This window comes from Dama dama, chromosome 12 (genome assembly GCF_033118175.1).
Source record: "Dama dama isolate Ldn47 chromosome 12, ASM3311817v1, whole genome shotgun sequence".
NCBI classification, from domain to species: Eukaryota; Metazoa; Chordata; class Mammalia; order Artiodactyla; family Cervidae; genus Dama; species Dama dama.
Genome location: NC_083692.1, coordinates 24,157,024 through 24,181,094, shown reverse-complemented (window position 1 = coordinate 24,181,094; position 24,071 = coordinate 24,157,024). Strand labels below are relative to the sequence as shown.

General features: G+C 45.8%; 1 protein-coding gene across 4 annotated transcripts in view; it reads left to right on the top strand.

Annotated features, from left to right (window-relative positions):
* PLEKHH1 (pleckstrin homology, MyTH4 and FERM domain containing H1) overlaps positions 1–24,071 on the top strand; it is a 63,017-nt gene that overhangs the window by 10,341 nt on the left and 28,605 nt on the right. For all 4 annotated transcript variants that reach the window (XM_061156823.1, XM_061156822.1, XM_061156825.1 and 1 more), the window contains exons 2-4: positions 7,293–7,451; positions 20,886–20,948; positions 21,854–22,003. In XM_061156823.1, coding sequence (XP_061012806.1) covers positions 7,326–7,451; positions 20,886–20,948; positions 21,854–22,003 — 339 coding nt within the window. In that variant the 5' untranslated portion in view covers positions 7,293–7,325. The remainder of the gene's footprint in view (positions 1–7,292; positions 7,452–20,885; positions 20,949–21,853; positions 22,004–24,071) is intronic.

Here is a 24,071-nt window from a genome sequence, read left to right as displayed (position 1 = left end):
CAAGGTCACATTGCTGAAAAGTGGAGGAGGCAAGACTCAAAGGAAGCCTCTTAAACTGCATTTACCTCGCTGTTCACCACCCTCCTTCTCCACAGGCTGCTGAGGGGGCCTGTTCAGAGCTGGGTTACTCATTGAAACTAACAAGCGCACTGAGAAAATGCCTCTGGCACCCCTTCTGCCCTCTGCAGAAGGCATCAGCTATGGGAAGAGGTCACTGCTCGCAGAGGAGTGCTCCAGACTGTTCCCATCTTCTCTCTGTGAGGCTGTGTGTGTGTGTATTGCTTCATCGTGTCTAACTCTTGCAGACCCCATGGACTGTAGCCTGCCAGGCTCCTCTGTCCGTGGGATTCTCCTGGCAAGAAGACTGGAGTGGGTTGCCAGTTCCTTCTCCAGGGGATCTGTCTGACCCAGGGATCAAACCCAGGTCTCCCACATTGCAGGCAGCTTCTTTACTTCCTGGGCCACCAGGCAAGCCCCACGCGAGGCTGCGTGACTGTGCAGAACTCTGTGCTCCCTGTGGGTTGGAGAGTGCGTTCTACACGCTGGCGCTGAGGTGTCAGGATCCCCTCACTACTGATCCAAGTGACTCCATGGCAGTCTGGCCAGTGAGCCACCATCCTGTGTTCTCTGGCAAACCCTTCGTCAAAAACGAATTAAAAACTGATTACCTCTGTGGGGAAATTGGTGCTTATTGCTGACTGGAATATGAGTTAGAATAGCCTCAGGGGAGAGCAGTTGGAACTCTTTGGCCATTGCAAAATGTACATCACTCAGAGGTCCAGTTCTATTTCTGAGACTTTATCCTTGAGATAAACTGTATTTCATACATGTGTATGAAATAATGAAATATGAAATAATGTCTATTCATTGAATATTCATTGCAGCATTGTTTTTATGAAAGGTTTATAACAACCCAAGTGTCTGTCAATTGGGGACTCAAATGAAATCATGTAATAGCCACACAAGAGGATACAATATAGCTCTTAAAAAGCATGAGGGAAGAACGGGGCAGGTATATATTATTATATATGCACACTTTTTCTCTGGTGGCACAGTGGTAAAGAATCCACCTGCAATGCAGGAGACGCAGGAGACATGGGTTTGATCCCTGAGTCAGGAAGATCCCCTGGAGGAGGAAATGGCAATCCACTCAGTACTTGCTGGGAAAATCCCATGGACAGAGGAACCTGGTGGGCTGCATTCCATGGGGTTGCAGAGTCAGACTGAGTGAGCATGCATGCATACACACATACACACGTATAGGAAGCTCTCTGAGTTATATTAAGTACAGTGTGTATAGTGTACCACCTTGTGTGTATGTGTGTGCAACATACATATGGACACTGGTATATGCAGGAAACATCTCAGAAAGACTCAAATCCTCCTAACAGTGGTTGCCTCTGGGGAAAGCTATGCCTGGAGCTCAGGGGTGGGAAGAAGCCTTACTTTGTACCATATACTCTTTTGCTTAGTATTCAAAAACAAAGAGGTAAATAATTTTTTCATTTGGCCACGCTACACAGCATATGGGATCTTAGTTCTCTGACCAGAGATCGAACCCATGCCCCTTGCATTGGAAACCCAGAGTCTTAACCACTGGACTGTCAGGGAAGTCCTGAGATAAAAGAATTTTTAAAAAATCTTCTGACCTGTTCTCTGATCATGGTGGTGAGCACATCTCCAGGTATGCCCAGGGCACTGTTGGTTTGCCTCTTGTTTGTTGATAATAGCTGTTTTTTATTGAGTATTTCCTGTGTGCCGGGCTTTTGTATTATAATACCTCCCTTGATTCTCAAAAAAATCCAACATAGTATGGCCTATGAAATTGCCAATTTTGAAAGTAAAAAAATGGTTAAGTGTTGACAGTTTCACATGGTTCGAACAAATATTATTATGCTCCTTTCAAATATTATTGCCTTCAATTTCAAATAGGTTCAGAGAAGTCAAGCAGATGGTTGAAGGTCACAGTTCGTTCTTGAGTCAGTATTCAAACTCAGGTCTGTTTGGTGCCAAAATTCAGGATCTTAAGTACTACACTCTGCCATTTCTCTTTGTTGGTTTTTGTCTGAGGGATGCTATATTCCTGGATCTCTTAGCCCCTTTTGGGATTTATGTCCCAGAAGTCTGTAACATGCTCACCTTTTCCTGACTCTCCCACCATTGTGAAATGGGATGCTCACTCAGCACCCAAAAGAGGTAAAAATGCATGTTGTTGGCTTGATAAGATGACAGTGGGAGATCAGATCGGAGGGAGCTGTGCCCCTGTGTGCACTCACCCTCCCTCCGGCTTCATCCCTGGAAAGGGAGCTTTTCCTTGCCCAGAGCTGGGCAGGTGGTCAGCCTCATCTGCACAGCCCTTTCAGAAGCCCACTGCTAGTGAGTGGGAATCATGGAAGGTGCTCACACTCAGAGAGTGAGCCTCAGTGTGGTGACCCAGGAGAGCCTAGTGGAGACTGCACCAGAATGTAGCCCCTGTTATCTTCTGATGCCCCCTGCAGTGCCTTTAGGCACTTGCTCTGATTGGCTGTCTTTGCAGGAAGGTTCCAGGATATTCATACTGTAGACCTGAAACCTCACAAACCACAGGGTCTTTGTTCCTCTTTGTGTCTCCAACCTCACACATAGGAATCACCTAACAAAAGTTGGTTAAGTTAAATTTACTATCAACATTTTGTCCATTTCTGGTCCATATCCCTAAAGTTTCCAGAGCTATCCCAGGTCAAGTCTGTGTTTTCTCTGATACAGACTGAAGTCACCTAACAACTTCCTCTTGCCTCTTTTCACCGCCTTCCACCCATGGCCCCTGCCTCTTGAGGCATATCTCTGCTGACCTCTGTGGCCATGTCAGGCCAGGGTGCTGGGAGCCTTAGGGAGTTCTAAAGCAGGTGCCAAGGCCATGGCAACCATTTGACTCTTGCCTGCCAAGCCATTCAGCATGCTGGGTGCTAGTGGGAATCGAGAACTAGCTTTCACAAGAGCGACTATGAGTTGGTGATCATTATAGCTGGCCGGATGGCACATGGGGATTTATTGTATTGTCCTCCCTACTTGTGTGTGTTTGAAGATTTCCAGGATAAAACATGAAACAAACAATTGAGCTGGGTTTTGTCCCCAGCTCACATCTCTTCTGTCATTTCCGCATCTAACGCAGCACATTAATGCTGTATGCTATTAGACTAGCCTGGTACCGCCACTATGGAAGCATCTTCATGGAAAGAGAACAGTTCTAGATGTTGCGAGATCAGGATTCTTAGCCCAGCTCTGATACTACTTGCCTCTGTGTCCCTGAGCAAGTCACTGATGTGGGGAGTTTGCTCACCTATTCAGTGTGAATTATATATCACTTGTCCTCCATCTCGGGGATATGTGAGAGGGTAACGAGAGAAATAACACCTGACAACGCAATGCTTTGAAGAGTTAAGGACCATTCTGCAAGTTCATTTCTTCTTATCCTTGTACATCTTTATGGGCGGTTCAAATGCAAGGTGACTTAGCAGCTGAGGTTCATCTTACTGGTATCTCCCCCTAACGTCCTGTATACTCAAGCTGCAGCTCCAGACACCTGCCTGTGTCGAAAGAGCCTCTGGGTCTTGGTTTCACAGCAGGCACCTTGCTCCAGATCCATTTAGAAACCTCTTAGTTCCACTCACATGCTGAGACAAGCCTAACAAGATTGCCAGCTCCTTCACCAGCATCCCCAAGGCAGGGAGAGGATTAAGCTGAACACTTTTAAAAACCAGGATGACATGAAGATGCTGGATTGGGGAAAGAACTCCTTCCAGACTAGGTATAATCTCAGGTATCACCGTGAGGCAGAGACCAATGATGTAGTTTATTTCCAAAATCCCTGGAGATTTTGATAATTTGGGTTTCTGCCCTCCAACAGAATCTGAGCTGCAGCTTTGGCAATCAGTAAGAGGGAATTAACATTCGCCAAACTTTTTTTAAACAACACAAAAGAACTGAGTTTCTGCTGCCCTTTGGTTTTACTTGGGTGCTTTTACTGCTAATTCTTAGCCCCGGGCTAGGTTGCAAGACTCCAAGGTCCTAACTTTGGGTCTGCCACTTTTTGTACTTAGGCAGGGAAAGTGAAATCCCCTTTAAAGGACAAAGAAAACTAAACATGAAGCCTCTGGGCCTTCTATGGAGGCCCCACAAGGTTCTGTTGTGTCTTTTCAGCTGTGATCTTAGCTCAGAGAAGGTCATGTTTTGTTTTTGTCTTTTGTCTTCCTGTCCGTTCCAGTTGGTCCCAGTCTTTTGAGGTGGGGATCGCTGGGAGGTCACAATGTCGAATTGTTTGGGATGACAGTTCTGGGAGCGCAGGACTGAGGTCATGTGTCCAGTGTTCTGAGCCGCCCAGAACCGAAAGACTCCATCACCTGACCTATCAGTGGTTTCATTGTTGGGCCTTTCTCTACAGGTCTACTGACCCTGTTTTTTAAACAGAAAGGGCACATGACAAATATCCTTGCTTATGGAGGTTAAAGGGTCAGAATATTTGAGACTAGGGTGCCCTGGGAAGTCTAGGGTGTAGGTTCAGGTTTGCACTGAAAATCTTGAGAGAGCCTATAAAATGTTTCATTCTTAACAGTCTGCTTCACTCTTTTTTTTTTTTTTTTTTTAATAGTGAACACTTTTATTAATTTTTTTAATACTTATTTTTGTTTATTTGGCGGTGCCAGGGTTTAGTTGCAGCATGCAGGATCTTTGGCTGTGGCATGTGGGATCTAGTTCCCTGACCAGGGCTAGAATCCGGGCCCCCTGCATTGGGAACCTGGAGTCTTAACCACTGACCACCAGGGAAGTCTTCTCCATTCCACTCTTTGTGAAATCAATTCTTGCAGTTTTTGGATGGGTAAGGAGCTCAGTGGCTAAGAGTAGGCACTTTAGAATGAGAATCTCAGCCCTACTGCTTGCCGGCCACAGACTCTGTTCCTCAGAGTCCTCACCTGAGAGTGTGGACTAATGCCCACTCCTTGTCTCATGGGTTCTTGTGAAAATGAAAGAGGCCACTTGTGCCTGGAGTACAGTGAGGACTCAGTAGGTAATAGCTCTTTGTGGTGTATAATGGAAGAAAGATATTGTAGAGGTCACATGTCAGGTGGGAGGCAATACGGGTGGTGAACCTACCAAGGACAGGCTCACTGGTGCCCCAGGGTAGTATTTAGTGACATACAGGAGGTGGCTGGGTTTTCTGAGACCATGTGTCTCCTGAAGAAGGGAAAAGAGATTTTTTTAAAACGACAAATTTTTTCATCTCTCTTTTTTTATTGAAGTATAGTTGATTTACAGTGTTGTACTAATTTCTGCTCTACAACAAAGTGACTCCGCTATACACACATATACATTTCTTTTTTAATGTCATTTTCCATTACGGTCTGTCCCAGGAGATTGGATATAGTTCCCTTTGCTATACAGTAGGACCTTGTTGTTTATCCATTCTAAATGTAGTAGTTTCCATCTGCTTATCCCAAATTCCCAGTCCATCTCTCCCCCACACCCCTTGACAACCACAAGTCTGTTCTCTAAAGACAAATTTTTATTATGGGAAATTCCAGGCATGTATTCAAGTAGAGAGACCAGTATACCCATCACCCAGTTTCAGAAATTATCAGTGTTTTGACAAGTCTCATTGCATATATCTCTCTCCACCCCAGCTTCTCACCTCCTATGGTGAAGTGTTTTAAAGCAAACTCCAGGCATTACATCATTTCACCTGTAAGCCATAGCCATCTCTAAAAGATAACATTAAAATATATTATCAACCTAAGACTCCTGCTTCCACTGCAGAGGGCACAAGTTCAATCCCTGGTCAGGGAACTAAGATCCCACATGCTACACAGCACCGTCCCCGCCCCCAACTTTTTAATGAAAAAAAAAAAAAAAATTATCAACCTAGAAAATAAACAATCATTCTTTAAAATCACCTGATAGTAGGGAGACCACATGTCATGGTTTGGGACCGACCAAATTTATGCTTATTGTCAAACATAATTATTAAAAGCTCCCTAGAAAGGGGATTTAAAAAGGCCTGGTGATGGATATGTCTCCAGCCCTTCTCTTCTCTGTGCCCCCTCTGCGCCTGTATCTCCCTTCTCATGCACACTTACACATTCTTCTTCATTTTCTCATCCCTGACCCAGGTTTGTTTCTCTGAAATACGTTCAGGAGACATCTGGGTAAATTCCCCTGGCTGGGGATATTCTAGGTGTCTACTTGGCTTGTTCTGAATCTGACTGAAGTGTTTTCTAAAGATCTGTGGTTTCCTCCAGTGTGTGTGCATGCCTGGTCGCTCAGTTGTGTCCAGCTCTTTGCAACCCTGTGGACCGTAGCCTGCTAGGCTTCTCTGCCCATGGGATTTTCCATGGCAAGAATACTGGAATGGGTTGCCATTTCCTCCTTCAGGGGATCTTCCCAACCCAGGGATCGAACCCGTGCCTTCTGTGTCTCCTGCATTGGCAGGCGGGTTCTTTACAGCTGAGCTACCGGGGAAGCCCATGGTTTCCTCCAGAGGCTACAGCAAAGTATCTACCAATTTTCTGGTTTGCATTTTATAACTTAAAGGAAAGTGAGAATCTGTTCTGAAACAGGATGATTTGATGACAACATATGAAATCCCAACTGAATAGAAACTTGTCAAGGAAATTTGAAGCATTAAATTTTCACTCTATTTTTTTTTCCCATCTGAAATCTTTTTAGTTGTGAAAAATCAGTACCCACCTGGGAACCATGATTCTATCTCCAGTTAGCCTTGTGATCATGGATGAATCCGTTATCCAGTTTGAGCTTTCCCTAAACACCCTCCCCCTAACACAGTCCTCTCCATTTCTCTACTTCCTTTTATTGATTAGTAATTGTGACTACATTGTAATTTTGCAATTAGACTTTTCCAAAGAGTTGTTTGAAAAGACACGGGGACCTCTTTCATTTCCCTTTGCATCTCCAATGTCTAGAACAGTGTCTGGCACTGAATGTTTTGTTGAATGAACACATTTTTTGTTAAATGGATAATTGAATGAAAAACCAATGAGCCCTGCTTTTCACTTCTGTAATAGGAGACGAGGTTCTCCTTGCGGTTTCTCAGGTTTTGTGATTTCTCACAAAGGTTGCACAGCTGCCTTATGATGAAACAGGACCAGCTGGGCTCAGAGCTTGCCGATGCGACAGAGGGAGAGCCAGGCTCACTTACCTTCCCCGCCCTGTTTCCTCTGCTTTGCGTCGGTCTCCTCCTTTCCCCACCGAACTCCTCCTCACACACTTATCTTTTTCCCTCTCTGTATGCTGGTCCTCAGGGCTCCCTGGAATCCCCACAAGTTGCTCCCATCATGGCAGAACTCACGGTGGAGACACGGACCAGTGTGGACTGGCAGAAGCGCTACCTGGCTCTAGAAACCCAACTTTTCCGGTTCCGACTGCAGGCCAGCAAGATCAGAGAGCTGCTGGCCGACAAGGTGAGTCCTGGGGAGCAGGTAGTCTCTACAGTCCCTGCAGAAATCACTGTCAGAGAGGAGAGCTGGAGAAGGCCAACTTTCTTTTTCTTTTCATTTTTTGTTTTTTAGAGGTTTGATTGATTGGTTGACTGACTGAAATATATTTGACATATAACATTGTGTAATTCAAGGTGTACAACATGTTAATTTGATCCATTTATATATTATAATATGATCACCATTGCAGCAATAATTAGCTTGTCTATCATATTACGTAATTATCATATCTTTTTAGTGGTTGGAATAATTGTGTTCTAGTCTCAGCAAGTTTGATGATTATACTACAATGAAAAGTGAAAGTGTTAGTCACTCAGTCATGTCCAACTCTTTGAGACCCCATGGACTGTAGCCCGCCAGGCTCCTCTGTCCATGGAATTTTCCAGGCAAGAATACTCGAGTGAGTAGCCATTCCCTTCTCCAGGGGATCTTCCCAACCCAGGGATTGAACCCGGGTCTCCTGCATTGCAGGTGGATTCTTTACCATTTGAGCTTCCAGGGAAGCCCTAGGGTACAATATTGTTGTCTATATTCATTATACTGTGCATTTGATCTCTAGGGCTTTTTTAGTACCTGTTGCAGTAAGATGAACTTTAAAAAAAAAAAAATTTATTTCTAATTGGAAGATAATTGCTTTACAACATTGTGTTGGTTTCTGCCAACATCACCATGAACCAACCATAGGTATACATGTGTCCCCTCCCTCTTGAAAGGGCTTCTCCAATAGCTCAGTTGGTAAAAAACTTGCCTTCAATGCGGGAGACCCCGGTTCAATTACAGTCAGGAAGATCCGCTGGAGAAGGGGTAGGCTACCCACTCCAGCATTCTTGTGTTTCCCTTTTGGCTCAGCTGGTAACGAATCTGCCTGCAATGCAGGAGGCTTGGGTTTGATCCCTGGGTTGGGAAGATCTCCTGGAGAAGGAAATGGCTACCCACTCCAGTATTCTGACCTGGAGAATTCCATGGACTGTATAGTCCATGGGGTCTCCAAGAGTTGAACATGACTGAGCGACTTTCACTTTCCCTCTTGAATTTCCCTCCCACTTCCCACCCCATCCTACCCCTCTCCAAAATATGCAGGCAGCTCATGCAGCTCAATACCAGAAAAACAACTCAGTCAAAAAGTGGGCAGACATTTCTCCAAAGAAGACATACAGACGACTACTAAACACATGAAAAGATGCTCAAATTGCTCATTATTAAAGAAATGCAAATCAAAACTAGTAATACAAGGAAGGTGAACTTTTAATAAGGTACTTTCCACACTTATAAAATAAAACCCGGATAGTTTTTTTTTTTTTTCCAAAGATCAAAATCTAAGCAATTTACTAATCCGTCATCTGGCATTCTTTCCCACTCTGTATCTCCCTGTAACACACCAAAGAAATGCTACAAATCTTCTTGGTCTTGCATCACTTCTTGAGTCATGTGTGTCTGCAGTGGGGGTTCTATTATTCTCCTAACACTTCTTTCTCAGTGTGAGAAAGAAGATATTTTAGGAGAGTTGTTCCACACGCAGATGTATTTTTGATATATTTGTGGGGAGGAAGGTACTCGCCACATGCTACTCCTCTGCCATCTTGAAGGTCCCCCCGATATTTTAGGAGAGGTGAATGGATATCTCCACCCTGCTGCTCACCCTCTGTTAAGAGTGTGAACTATGGAAGGCAGCCTGCTTACTGGTGACAAAGACCCAGGCTTTGGATCCAGACTACCTGGCTCTGCCACTTTTTAGCTTTGTGACTGAGGGCACATCCCTTTACCTCTCAGGCAAGGACACAAATGTCTGCCTACACAGGAAAAAGGAAAGTCCTTAGTGAAAATGAATATATGATCCACAATGACTAAATACTTGAGAGAATAGCCCACAGTGAGTGAGAGTCCATGTATGCAACAAACTGGACTCAATCTCCCCCACAAGAATTTCTAATAACTGTTGTTCCAACTGTTCTAAGAACTGTTGGCAAGACACTATAAAGTCCATGAATTCAAAACTACTTAAGGGAATTCCCTGGCAGCCAGTGGTTAGGACTGCATACTTTCACTTCTGAGGACCCAGGTTCAGTCCCTGCTCGGGGAACTAAGATCCCACAAGCCACTCAATGTGCCCCCCCCAAAATAAAACTATTGAAGACATAATAAAGTAATTGAAAATATAAGATGAAGACAGGACATCATCCAAAAAGATCAGAAAAAGAACCAAATAGGACAGCTAGACATGAAAAATATTTGCACTGAAATGAAATACTCAGTGGCTAGATTAACACCAGATAAGGCGCCGCATGAGAAAGACTTCAGGAATGGAAAGATGGACCTGAGGACATAACCCAGACTCGAGGGCAACACAGAGAGATGAAGACACAGGCTAAGACGTGGATGCCAGAATGACAAGATCCTTTTTGAAGATTCCAGAAGTGGAGAAGAGAAGCATGACTTCAAGAGATAATGCCTTTAAAGTTTCCAAAGTTGATGAAAGACCTGAAGCCTCAGATTTAGGAAACAGGATGAGCCAGGCAGTACATGTGTTTAAAAAATCCATTCCTTTTCATGTGACATTCCAGACATAAGCAGCCTAACTCTGCAGGGAGGTCTGCACATGTTTGAAGGTGGTTCACCCTCATGTCCACATTCCAGTCCCTTGCCTTTGAGAGCATGACCCAAAGGCTGCCTTCATTCCTTCCACTCACATCCCATTGGCCACTTATTCATGGTTATATCCCGCCACCAAGAAGATTGGAAAGTGTAGTCTTTATTCTAGATAACCATGTGCTCTGTTAAAAGTCAGAGCTTCTACCTATATGACAAATAGGGGGAGAAGAGAATGTGGGGAACAAATAGAAGTCTTTAAGTCTAAGTCACTTCAGTTGCTCAGTCATGTCCAACTCTTTGCGACCCCATGGACTGCACTACACCAAGCTTCCCTGTCCATCACCAACTCCCAGAGCTTGCTCAAACTCATGTCCATAGAGTCAGTGATGCCATCCAACCATCTCATCCTCTGTCATCCCCTTCTCCTCCTGCCTTCAGTCTTTCCCAGCATCAGGGTCTTTTCAAATGAGTCAGCTCTTTGCATCAGGTGGCCAAAGTATTGGAGTTTCAGCTTCAGCATCAGTCCTTCCAATGAAGATTCAGGACTGATTTCCTTTAGGATTGACTGGTTGGATCTCTTTGCAGTCCAGGGGACTCTCAAGAGTCTTCTCCCAACACTACAGTTTGAAAGCATCAATTCTTCGGCACTCAGCTTTCTTTATAGTCCAACTCTTACATCCATACATGACTACTGGAAAAACCATAGCTTTGACTAGACACACCTTTGTTGGCAAAGTAATGTCTCTGCTTTTTAATATGCTGTCTAGGTTGGTCATAACTTTTCTTCCAAGGAGCAAGCGTCTTTTAATTTCATGGCTGCAGTCACCATCTGCAGTGATTTTGGAGCCCAAGAAAATAAAGTCTGTCACTGTTTCCATTATTTCTCCATCTATTTGCCATAGAGTGATGGGACTGGATGCCATGATCCTAGTTTTTTTTTTTTTCCTTAGTTTTTTGAATGTTGAATTTTAAGTCAACTTTTTCACTCTCCTCTTTCACTTTCATCAAGAGGCTCTTTAGTTCCTCTTCACTTTCTGCCACAAGGGTGATGTCATCTGTTATAGAAATAACAAATAGAATGTATAACCTTCCAATCAGGAGAGTAGCTACTGGAAATGGAATAAAATCTATTAAATCCAGGCAGGGAAGAGAAACAGGAATATAGAAAATAAGGAGTAAATACAAAGCACAAAATGCAGCAGTAGAAATAAATCCATATACAACATTGTAACCAACTATACTTCAATTAAAAAAAACAAGAAATCCAAATATATTGGTCATAAATAGACCTATACAAGAATGTCTATTGCAGCATTGATGCATGAAAAGTTGAAAATATTCTAAATGTTTATCAGTGTGATTGGGTAACTATGTTGAGTGTATTTGCACAATAGAATACTACATTGCAGTTAAAAATGAGTCAAGTAAAGCCATATGTATAAGATCAATGAATCTCAAAAACCAACATTGAACAAAAAGGATCAGAAGAATATATATACAAAAATACACTTTATATAAAGTATTAAACCTGCACAAAACAGTAATCTCTGTTGTTGAGGGGTGTTTACAAATGAGGTAAAAATGTAAACATACTCAAATGTAGGGTACATATATTTGAAAGGAGAGGAGTAACATTGGAGAGAGGAACACTGGAAGCGTCAACTGTCTGTAGTGGTTTATTTCTTAAAAAATCAGAAGCAGATCTGACAAAAATTAAGATTTGACAAAGATGAATAGTGGATACATGTTTTTAAAAAAATTATTCTCTATACATTTCTGTTGGCCTGAAACGTTTCATGATAGAAAAGTAAAGCGTTTTAAAATGCTTTCCTCCCCTATTCCCCAGCAGCCTTAAACACATTATAAATAAACATGTTCTTTTTCCACAGCCCCTTGGATCTGGGGAGGTTGAACTTCTATTGGGTTGGCCAAAAAGTTCACTCAGCATTTTCCATAAGATGATGTGGAAAAACCCAAACAAACCCTCTGGCCAACCCAGTATAATATCAACCCTTTCTTTTCTTCTAGACTGTATTTGCTAAGTAACCAGAATGCTCTCTAAGTACCAGTACTTACCATCTAAGCAACCAGAATGCTCTCCCATAAAGACGTTGGGGGCTCAGGGTGGGACTTGAGTAAAGAAAGGAGAAGCATATAGACTCAGGGCAGAAGAGCCTGGGGGTGTAGGAATGGAGAAGGGAGGGAAAGAAACTTTGACTAGGAATCATGGGCTAGAAGACTTAATCAGGGACTACGGCTGGGGCATTAGCTTGACATCGGACCTCTTGGCAGGAAACCGTAAGGCCATAAATATTGTGTTGCTCAATGTTGGGGCCGCTCTTGTCATCTGGTGTCATTCCCCAAACCAGTAGGCCAGATTCAAGAATTCATTAGAGGCTTTCCCCAGTACATCAAGGTAAGTTTCAGGTTATAGTAAGAGATGACCCAGATTTCTCAGGAGAGCTCCTGCCAGGGCTGGGCCCTGGTCCCCATCTCTGTCGCTGCTCCCAGAACTTACTTATTAGTCATCATCAGTACCCACCTGCACCCAGGTGAGCCAGGTCAGCTGGGTCCCTTTGCCCCACCCCCTCACCTGCCTGCCCCCTCCACTGCCCCTGTTGTACACAGCTCACCCACTGGCCTGACCGCCCGTGGAGATGACACTGCCTGGATGACCGATGGCCACTCACTCGCCGCTGGCAGTGGTGCAGGGCAAGCCGAGCCTGCGTGTCTCCCAGGGGACGGGCCCTGCCTGTGATCAGATGCCACCCGCTGGCTGCTAAGACTTGGGAGCGAGCCCTCCTCCTTCCCCATCACACAGCCTGCTCGTACCTGACCCCCTTTTTCAGAATTGTCATTCGACACATGGAATCGTCATGCTGAAAACCAAATTTTTTTAAAAAAGAAAAAATGTCAAGGATGCCAGATAATTCCTCACCTGTTTTTGGGGGCTCCAAAATCACTGCAGATGGTCACTGCAGCCATGAAATTAAAAGACCCTTGCTCAGTTATGACCAACCTAGACAGCATGTTAAAAAGCAGAGACATTACTTTGCCAACAAAGGTGTGTCTAGTCAAAGCTATGGTTTTTCCAGTGGTCATGTATGGATGTAAGAGTTGGACTATAAAGAAAGCTGAGTGCCGAAGAATTGATGCTTTCAAACTGTAGTGTTGGGAGAAGACTCTTGAGAGTCCCCTGGACTGCAAAGAGATCCAACCAGTCAATCCTAAAGGAAATCAGTCCTGAATCTTCATTGGAAGGACTGATGCTGAAGCTGAAACTCCAATACTTTGGCCACCTGATGCAAAGAGCTGACTCATTTGAAAAGACCCTGATGCTGGGAAAGACTGAAGGCAGGAGGAGAAGGGGATGACAGAGGATGAGATGGTTGGATGGCATCAACCGACTCGATGGACATGAGTTTGGGCAAACTCTGGGAGTTGATGATGGACAGGGAGGCCTGGCGTGTTGCAGTCCATGGGGTCGCAAAGAGTCGGACACGACTGAGTGACTGAACTGAACTGAACTGAAGGGTGAGCGAGGGGAGGAAGCGGGAGAGAGAAGACGGTTCTAGACCTTGTTTCTGCTGGGACACCTCTCATGGTCTGCTGTGCCCTTGTCAGGGCCACCCATTCGGAGGCCAGGTGAGCCGTGGACTCACTTTCCATCTGGCACAGGAGTCGAGGGAATGGCTCATGTTTCGGAGGTCGCATCCTGTCCTGCTTCCAGGAGCCATTTTTCTGGCTGTCTTCTTGGTTGTGTTGAAGAAGTCACAGCTAGTCTGATCAATCTAAGGTGAAATGAAGTGAAGTTGTCGCTCAGTCGTGTCTGACTCTTTGCGACCCTGTGGAGCCTACTAGGCTCCTTCATCCATGGGATTTCCCAGGCAAGAATACTGGAGTGGGTTGCCATTTCCTTCTCCAGGGAATCTTTCCAACCCAGGGATTGAACCAAAGTCTCCTGCATTTGCGGGCAGATGCTTTAACCTCTGAGCCACCAGGGGCGCCCCGCTCAATCTAAAAGTTGATGCTGTCCTAAGAGCTGGATGTGTTAAAAGTCCCTTGGACTTTGTTCATTCTTGCTAACCTTGTGCCTCAGTTTTCCCATCAGAAAAGTGGGAGTATAGCATCTATCTGCAACAGAGCTTCGTAGGAATTATCATGATGAGTACATGGCATCAATATGAGGACTAAAATGAGTTTAATATTTTTTTATTTATTTACTCCCTCTCTGCTTCCAAAGGGTATTTGAGTGGATCTGTTAAAGAGAGGACTTTATGTAATAAAACATCCCTCATTTTTTAGCTTGAATATTTTTAACTGAGGCAGGTCTTCCTGAGGCCTGTTCTGGTGGGTCCGTATGCATTTCCTCTTTTTCTAGAATCCTTTACTAGTTTCTCTAACCAAGGTTTTGAAATACAGTAACTCAGTTTTATGTTTATATACCAAAAATTTGTACTTCAGGATTTTTTTTTTGAGTGTATCAATGGTTCAGTTCAGCCTGTTACACAAAGGAACAATGGCTATTGCTCTTCCCTACTCTGACCAAGGATTATACAGAGGCGGCGATTCAGTTTAGGCACCAGCTTGACAGCACAAGGATGGTTCACAGAGCCCAGAAAAACATCCTTATATACTTCAGAAGTTGTGAGAAGGCCGATACTGTTATATAAAAGGAGAACACTAGGGCTAATTAGGACTAGTTGGAAATAAAGAAAGTCTGCATAAAGTCATCTCAGAAAAAAAAAAAAAGTCATCTCAGAATCGGCCTTAGCAGATCTTGCTGATAGATCCGATTTGCCTTCTAGAACTTTTATTCACTATGTTTAAGGGTGTGCATGCACGTGTGTGTGTGTGTGTAGAGAATTTTTTTTTTATTCTCCTAATCCCCATTTTTAATAAGGCTCACTATAAGATTTCCCAGGAACCATAGTCTTTGCTAGACCTTTGTACTCCTATAAAGTCATTTGAGAAGAGTCCTGTACTGATGCGGGCTTGACCTTGGGATGTTTGCATCCCCAAAGGAGTCAGTTAGCTTTGCTTTGCATTCTGTAGCCGGTCTAGCGTTTTTCAGTGGTGTGTGGACCACCCGTATCAGGATCACCTGGGGTTTTCTTTTCAAGCATATTCCTGGGTTCACGCCTCAGATGTGCTAAATAAAAACCTCTGTGGGCACAACCCAGGGATCTGTAACAAGCTCTGTGTGGATCACTGTGCCCCTGAGAGTGCGAAATCTGCTGCTACGAACTCCTCCCCTGAACATGTCCCTGGGCCCCATCCACCCATCCTTCTAGCCTTGAGCCCTGTGCGCCTCCGATGGACTTTTGGGCTGGGTGGGGCCAGTGGAGCCACAGACAAGACTTAGGAGTCCCTTCTTTCCTGCCTCTTCTGCACTCGGATACCGGGGCAGCCCCACAGTTGTGTGTTTTATATATTTGGGAATAAGAATATGATTTCAATTGAACACGAGATTTGATATTAAAAAACAAAAAGTTGAGAATCAAGGTCTTTGATGACAACAGAGTTAGAACCATTTAATAGCTAACACTGGGGGTTGCAATCTCAAAGGCTTGCAGTTAACTAATCTTCTATGAATGCAGTGGGAGGGTTTTGGGGAGGATTCAAGGAATGTGCTATAGCTAGAGGAGGAAGCCAGGTGTTGCCAAAAGGTAAGTGTCGTGTGTCCAGGTCTGAGTTTTCAGGAGAAGCTGGGAATTGGGGATTGCATTTTGGAATCGGTTTTTGCAGGACAGGAAATTTGGATGTGAGGGCCACAGTGTGAAGTCGCTTAGTCCTGTCCGACTCTTTGCGACCCCATGGACTGTAGCCCACCAGGCTCCTCCATCCATGGGATTCTCCAGGCAAGAATACTGGAGTGGGGTTGCCATTTCCTTCTCCAGGGGATCTTCCCGACCCAGGGATCGAACCCGGGTCTCCCGCATTGCGGGCAGACACTTTAACCTCTGAGCCACCAGGGAAGCCCAGAGGGTATAATAGGGTATAATAGACTCTGGAACCAGTCCTCTGGAGTTTGAATCCTGGCTCTGCCTCCTGGCTGTGTGACCTTAGGCAAATTGCCTCATCCCTCTGTGTCAGTTTATCTGTACAACAGGGATAATAACAGGACCTGCCTCCTAGGATTGGGATGAAGACGAAATGAGTTGATACTTGTAAAGTGCTTTAACCAGTGCCAGACACATAGCAAGTGGCCTTGTTTAAATATATCTGTGTTGGCTAAATGCCCACAACATGGTAGATCTTACATGATGCTCTGTAGGCTAATAGCCCTGACTTAAAGCCATTCTTTCTGTAGATGGATTGTAAGCAGCATGACCAGGTAATTTATCATCTAAACCAGGAGACTTTGGAGAGAGAAAGGAAGGGTCTATTACTCATTATTCTGGAGGACAGGTGACCACAGGACTGTCCCAGGCAAACTGGTCTCCCTGGTCCTAAGCACCATCTTTGGTAATGAAAATCCAGCAAGTAACTGATATCTGCACACTGCTCAGTAAGTGCCAGGTTGTGCATGTGAGCTGGCATCTCCTGTGATCTTCACCACAACCCTAGGAGGTGGACATTCATTACTGTTTTTTTCTACTGGTGAGAAAACTGAGGCTCAGAGAGGTTAAGGAATTTATCTTAAGTCACACTGTGATGGAGCCAGCCGGGCTCCAGAGCCTTATTGCTTACCTGTACCTTTCTCTTCAGAGGGTGTGATGCAATGGTAAGATGTTGAGCCCTTTTCAGAGGGATGGCTGAGACCAGCCTGGCGAGGCTCCGGGCTCGAACCACTGCTCAGCACGCAGGTCTGTCCTGGGAGCACAGGAGGGTGCCTTCTGCCTTGGGGCCAGTATTTCACAGCACCACAAGGAGCTGTGGACATGGGGATTAAATACCAGGTTGGTGCCAAGAGCCTTTCATCAGGTCACTGCAGCCCATTCTAGGATGGCTTACAAGTCTCATGTGTAAGTCGAAGCTGGTGAAAGTGGATCCTGCCTAAAAGTCAGCCGCCTAAACCTGACGCCACCTTGGCTGGCGTGTCACCCAGACTGAAAGGATAGCTGAGGACTCAGTCCTAGGGAACCCTCTGAAAGGAGAAACAGAACCCAAATAAGGGGGCCTGCCTGTAGCTCACCTTTTCAGATCTCCCAGTGTGGCCCTCTAAGTGAGTGCAGGGGATGATCTGCCATCATGAATTGTGTTGATCCTGGAATTAAGAGTTTGAAAACTCCAAAATCGACACTCAGGTATAGGCACAGTTGGGAGTGTTCCCACAGCAATGGAGAAAATGTGTTTTCATAAAAATGGAGGGAAACATGATGTTAAAGATATTCTCTTCAGACAAGGATGGCAGGATGTTGGTAACTGTTAGAGCACAGTCATGGATACATATATGGTTTTTTATACTCTTCTCTTTTAAAAAGCTACCAGATGTGCCAAGTGGTTTCAATGTTCGGAAATTTGTTTTAGAGACAAGAGAGTGCTCCAGCATAAAGGTGACTACAGACTGCTTTTAGCTTTGAGTCTCAAGTGCCCTTGCCCAGTAGATAAGAATGGCTGGAGGATGGGTGACAGGAAGGACCACGTGGCAGTCAGGCCAAGGCTGGGAAGAGACCCTAGGTTCCAAGGGGCGCCTTCCTTTCCATCTGCTTCAGTGGTAGCTTACCCTAAAGGATATCTGACATTAAAAATTTAGGGGGTTGAATGCTCACCTCTGACCAGTGTCATTGACCCTCTTGACCCAAATGGAAATGCCCAAGTGGGAGGTAAGACTCAAATGCATTCTCTTCTTCTCTCTACCATGGTTTCTTTACTGTGTAAGGTCACAGACATGCATGATCATTTCTTATGGAAATCATATGTCTTCCGAGCTACAGAGCAGATGTCAGATCTAAATGAAGGTGAATCTAGGAAACTTGTCAAGAATCTAAAGCCTTCCCATCCAGTGTTTCACTGTGTTCTTAAAAATTAAATGCTCCTAGTAATTGTATTAGTTAGATATGTTCCTGATGTGGGCAGAAATTTCAACCCTGGCTAGCTTAAACAGACAGGGGATTTATTAGGAAGGACCTGGGACATATCACAGAACTGAGGGACTTACCTGATAATCATGACTTGGTAAAGTTTGTGCATGTTCTCTGGTGCAGTCCCCTGACTCTCATCTCTGGCCTCTTAATCCCACATTTCGGCTTTCTGGGAAGAGAGAACCTGATTTGCTCCTGGAAGAGTCGGTTCTGGTGCCCAAGTGGGAAGGGTTATATAGTACTAACCTGGTCACTGGGTTATGTGTCAATCACCACCCCACCCCAACACCAAGTGGAATGTTTTTTGCACTATGCAACCATGCCTATCACCATAATATTGGTTTATTCTATGCTGTTACCTCCCCCGTAGCTATGATAGCCTGAGGACTGTTTGATTTTGGAAAGGCCATCTGGCTATAATTGATGCCTGAGTCTGGCCAGAACCAACCCAGTGTCTCAGGCTTGAGTCAAGAGGTTCCATCATGATTATTAAACCCAGGAGAGTAAGGAAAGAGGAGATGTAGACATCCTTGGACTGAGCACAGAAATGCTCATCAAAGATGGTCCTGTCCGTTGGGAGCCCAGGGAACATTTTTGTCCCCTGGGTTGTAAATCTTGAGGTTTTATTTGGTATCCTCTGTCCTTTCAAAGGGTACGTGTACTGAAAACATCCGTCTCTCCCCAATTCCAAGGAGGAAAAAACAGATGAGGGAAGGCGGTCCTGAGAGCAGTTTCTCCAGGCTCTCTAACTTGAACCACTTCTGGGTAACCCTGCTTTCACTGCCTGGCACCAGACTGGGGGACTTCTTTTCTTTTCCATCCTTTAATCAAGGCCTGAAAGCAGAATTTCACCTAGGCAGAAGAGAGATTGGGAAAGATAGAAAATTAATTGCTCAGTTCACTGGTAAATATCGAGCCAGGGTCCATGCTACATGGAGAAAGCTGAGTGGCTAGAGAAAAGGCCAAATCTGCAAAGATAAGGTGGGCGAGGACTGGACTGGACCTTGGGACATGAGGCCTGTCCAGTCTCACGGAGGACACAGCTGGGACATGATGCCTCTAGTATGGTTCTCCTGCATACCTGTTGCCCTGGGACAAGGCATGGTGGGGAAAGCAGGAATTGACTCAACCAGACCATGGCCCATGGCATCTGGTTGGAGAATGCAATGTGTGACTGTGCCCTGCTTCTGCAGGGCCTTTATGTGATGGCGTGTGGTTTTGGCAGTGCTCTCTGAGCCCTGACCAGGGGGAGGGTGGGAGCTGAAATCCACTCCACTCGGTAGGCTGTACGCTCAAGAAGTGGCAGAGATGCCCCCACTGCTCCTGAGCTGCTCCTTAGGCTTTAGCTTAGATCTGTTCCCTGATGAGCTTCTGTGTGTAAGAGCATTGGTCCCTTTTCTTGGGCCGGTTGGCATGAGATTCCAGAATTGCTGTGATCCTCAGACCTCTATGGGAAGCAAGAGAGAATTTTTAAGAAATGTGTCTTAAGCCTCTATTTAAGATTAAAACAATCAAGAAGGGGATATCCATGAATGCCATTTGCAGTTGGAGGTGTCTGGAGAGAAGGAGAGGAAGTATTTGTCCCCAGCCATTCCCAGTGGGAAGAAACAGCCTCATCCTGATGATGGCGGCTCACGTGGGAGTAGGCTCCATGTCAGACACGTGGCGAGCAGTGGCGGGGCACTGCCTGCAGCCCGCTGCGAGGAGGACGGCCTGGGAGAGGAGCCTGAAGGCAAGAGTGGGGTCGAGGACACCCCAGGAAGAAAGATGGTGGTACTGCTGCCCCTTCCCGGTGCCCCCAGAGGGAGAAAGACCTTACGTTTTCTCACTCACTGTAGAGAGGGCAGCACCTCTGGGCTCCTCACATGCCCCAGGCTTCAGGGCTACCTCTTGATGAGGGTGAAAGAGGAGAGTGAAAAAGATGGCTTAACACTCAACATTCAAAAAACAAAGACCATGGCATCTGGTCCCATCACTTCATGGCAAATAGATGGGGGAAAAAGTGGAAATTGTGGCAGATTTTATTTTCTTGGGCTCCAAAGTCATTGCACATGGTGACTGCAGTCATGAAATTAAAAGATGTTTGATCCTTAGAAGGAAAGCTATGACAAAGCTAGACAGTGTATTAAAAAGCAGAGACACCATTTTGCCAACAAAGGTCCATCCAGTCAAAGCCATGGTTTTTCCTGTAGTCGTGTACAGATGTGGGAGTTGGACCATAATGAAGGCTGAACACCTAAGAATTAGTGCTTTTGAACTGTGGTGCTGGAGAAGCCTCTTGAGAGTCCTTTGGACAGCAAGGAGATCAAACTAGTCAATCCTAAAGGAAACCAACCCTGAATATTCACTGGAGGGACTGATGCTGAAGCTGAAGCTCCAATACTTTGACCACTTGGTGTGAAGAGCTGACTCATTAGAAAAGACCCTGATGCTGGGGAAGGTTGAAGGCAAAGGGAAAAGAGGGCGGTGAAGGATGAGATGGTGAGAGAGCATCACCGACTCAACAGACATGAATTTGAGCAAAGTCTGGGAAACAGTGAAGGACAGGGAGGCCGGGCCTGCTACAGTCCATGGGGTCACAAAGAGTCGGACATGACTGAGTGACTGAACAACAACCAGGGCTGCCATGGTTATCTTTACCCTGACATTCTTGAGCCTCTTGCAATGGGTAGTTTAAGCCTGGCCTGTGTGTAGCGTCTGCAAAATTCACATGTGTTGCCTTGATGCCATGTTCATAGCAGGGACACTGCACTTATATCTCGTTTCCTCTCTCGCTGAACAGATGCAGGAGCTGGAGCAGAGGCTGCTGGAGGCAGAGCAGAGAGCAGAGAACGCGGAGACCCAGGTAATGGGAAGGAGATGGTGGGAGTGTACAGGGAGAATGACCTTTCCTGATGCTTCCCCTGAACACTCATGGACACATCACACCAACGTGGTCCCACCCAAAGAGACCTGCTTCTTACAGGGACGAGGAAAACCAGAAGTCATATGTTAGACCTTCTGAACAAATAAAGGTGCCTGGGGCTTGCTATGGGCATGAGGGAATCTCGGGTAAGGGTCAGTACAGTGAGCAGATACATAGCTTAGTCCAAATAGGCTGGGTTATGCTGAGATAACCAGTGAAGTCTGACATGTCCACTGTTTATCATATTTAGTTCTCATTCACGGTACCTGTCCACTGAGAGGTCAGCCAGGGATTCTGCTTCACACAGTGATTTGAGGATCCAGGTGAATAGAGTCCCCCATCTTCCAGCTGAATCAGCGAGAACATACAGTCTTCTTGGTTGCCATGGCAGGGAAAGAGAGCTGGATGCTTGTGCAGTAGCTCTTAAATACTTCAGCCCAGAAATAATGCATCATTCCACTCTGACCCATTGACTTCAGTGACTTCCACAGCCACCTAACTGTAAGATGGCTGAGAAGTATTAGGAAATTCATGAACATTCAATGAGCAGTAGATGTCTCTGTCACAATGAGGTTGGAGCATTTCCTCTCCAGGGCTTTTTGTCCTGCCCAGCTTGTCCTTACTGAGGCCCCCAGAGTTAGATGGCCCTACACCTGGCTATTCCTTCCTCGTCAATTCCTTCTTTTTCCCAGATGAGGCTTCATAATTGGTCACTGAATTAATTGGCTCCCATTGCCCTGGGTAAGGACTCTGCCTGGGAGTCACAGGCTGGGGCGTCCGGAAGCATCCCATCCCATGTCAGCGGTGTCACATCCCTACCCTATGACACGATTGGTACTTTCCAGGTGGGTGTGATGGAAGAGAAGGTGAAATTGTCCAATCTGATGAATGGGGACTCAGCAGGCAGCCTGCACCGGAAGTACCAAGAGTTGCTGAAAGCCATGCAGGGCAAAGATGAGCTCATCAGCGAGCTGGAGGCACAGCTGGAGAAGCAGGTAAGTACTAGCGCCCTTTGCAGCAGCTGGAGCAGTTGCCTACAGCCCCTGAGCTGAGCCCGTCTTCTTCAGCCTCGGGTGGCAGGGGCTCACTCCCTCACCAGACTGTTCATTCACATGGAGATATAATTATTGGAAGGGGAGTGAGGAGCCAGGCAGGGGATGTGGTGGGAAAGGGAATTGGAGGCTGACCCATCTGGGTTGAATCCCACCTGTATCACCTGTCTGCTCCCTTGTGGCTGAGCTGGTAAAGAATTCGCCTGCAATGTGGGAGACCTGGGTTCGATCCCTGGGTCGGGAAGATCCCCTGAAGAAGGGGAAGGCTATCACTCCAGTACTCTGACCTAGAGAATTCCATGGACAGAGGAGCCTGGCAGGCTACAGTCTATGGGGTCACAAAGAGTCGTACACGACTGAGCAACTTTCACTTCCTTCCTTCACTTTAGCACCTGTGAGCAGATGACTTAACCTGTTGATTCTCGTTTTATACATCTGTAAAATGGGGGTTGTAATATGTCATATGGCTGTCAGCAGAATAAACTCAGGGAGTCAGAGTAGAGTGTCAGACACGAGGTTGGTGTTTGGTCAGGAGAACTTTTCCTTCTCCACCACGTGCCCTGCCAACCTGTGGGACATGTAGTATTTGGAGCAGCACAGAGCTGGACCGTCAGCCTCCGTTGGCCAAAGTTTCTCAATGCACCTGAGTAGGCAGAGCCCAAGGTTGCTGCCTCCTCTGAAGAGCGTATGGAACTCAGGAGAGGCCAATGCCCAGCATTGCAGCCATGGTCAGCACCTTTGTTCTAGAGAGGACATCTGGGACACCCGCTGCCAACAGTCCCATACACCCAGCTTCCCCGTCACGATCTCATTGACTTCATCCTAATTCTGTCCGTCCCTTCTGCCATTGGTCTTACCTACCCAGCTTTTCCCTGGTGCCAGAGCTTCATTGTTTCCAACAAAAAAAAACTTCATAGCATGGCCAGACAACTTGCAATTTTCCACATGTGTACTCTCTATGGAAGTCCCAGCTGATCCTGCTAATGCCTTCCCACTGTTGCAGGTACATTCGTAACCATTTGCCAGTAGTCACTGAACATTTCCTTTGTGGGGCATACCTTCCACAGTGTGGGGTACCATGTCTTCCTGAAAAATCATGGGAAAATACAATATTGACACAAGGAATTTTTCATCAATTTCCCATTGATTTTAGGTGCCTGTCTTCTTCTGGGCTTGCCAGGTGGCACTGGTGGTAAAGAACTCGTCTGCCAATGCAGGAGACATAAGAGACATGGATTCAATCTCTGGGTTGGGAAGACTTCTGGAGGAGGGCATGGCAATCCACTCTAAAATTCTTGCCTGGAGAATCCCATGGACAGAGGAGCCTGGTGGGCTACAGTCCATGGGGTCACAATTGAAGCAACTTAGCACTCATGTACATTTCTGTTTTGAGTGGTCCATAGTTAAAAGTGGCAGCATCTGGCATGGGTGGACAAAATGCTTCCTGCTAAAGCTGAGGTCAGGAAAAAAATCCTTTCACGGTAATACTAGGTCCAGATCAGAATGGAAAAATGCTGTTCTGCAAGTCAGGAGACCTGGTTTTAGTCCCAGCCAGGCCATAAACTAACGGAGGCAACTCATTTCACCCTCTGGGCCTCAGTTTCCATAGCCACATAAAGATCAGGTTATCAGACTAGGTCAGGTTGGCAAATTTTTTCTGCAGAGGGCCAAGTAGTAAATATTTTTGGCTTTGCAGGCCACGTGACATTGTTGCAACTACCCACCTCTGCTGCTATAGCCTGGAAGCAGCCTTGGACAACACAGAAATGAATGGGCAGGGCTGTTGGGGGAGGGCCCAGGTGGAAGGCTGGATTTGGCCTGTGGCCAGTCTGCAAACCTCTAGATCAGGGCTCCCCGACCTCCAGGATCTAGTGCTTGATGATCTGAAGTGGAGCTACTGTAATAGTAATAGAAATAAAGCCTGCAATTAAAGCACTTGAATCATCCCCAAACCATCCCTCTAAACCCACTCACCCCAGTCCATGGAAAAGTTGTCTTCCACGAAACTGGT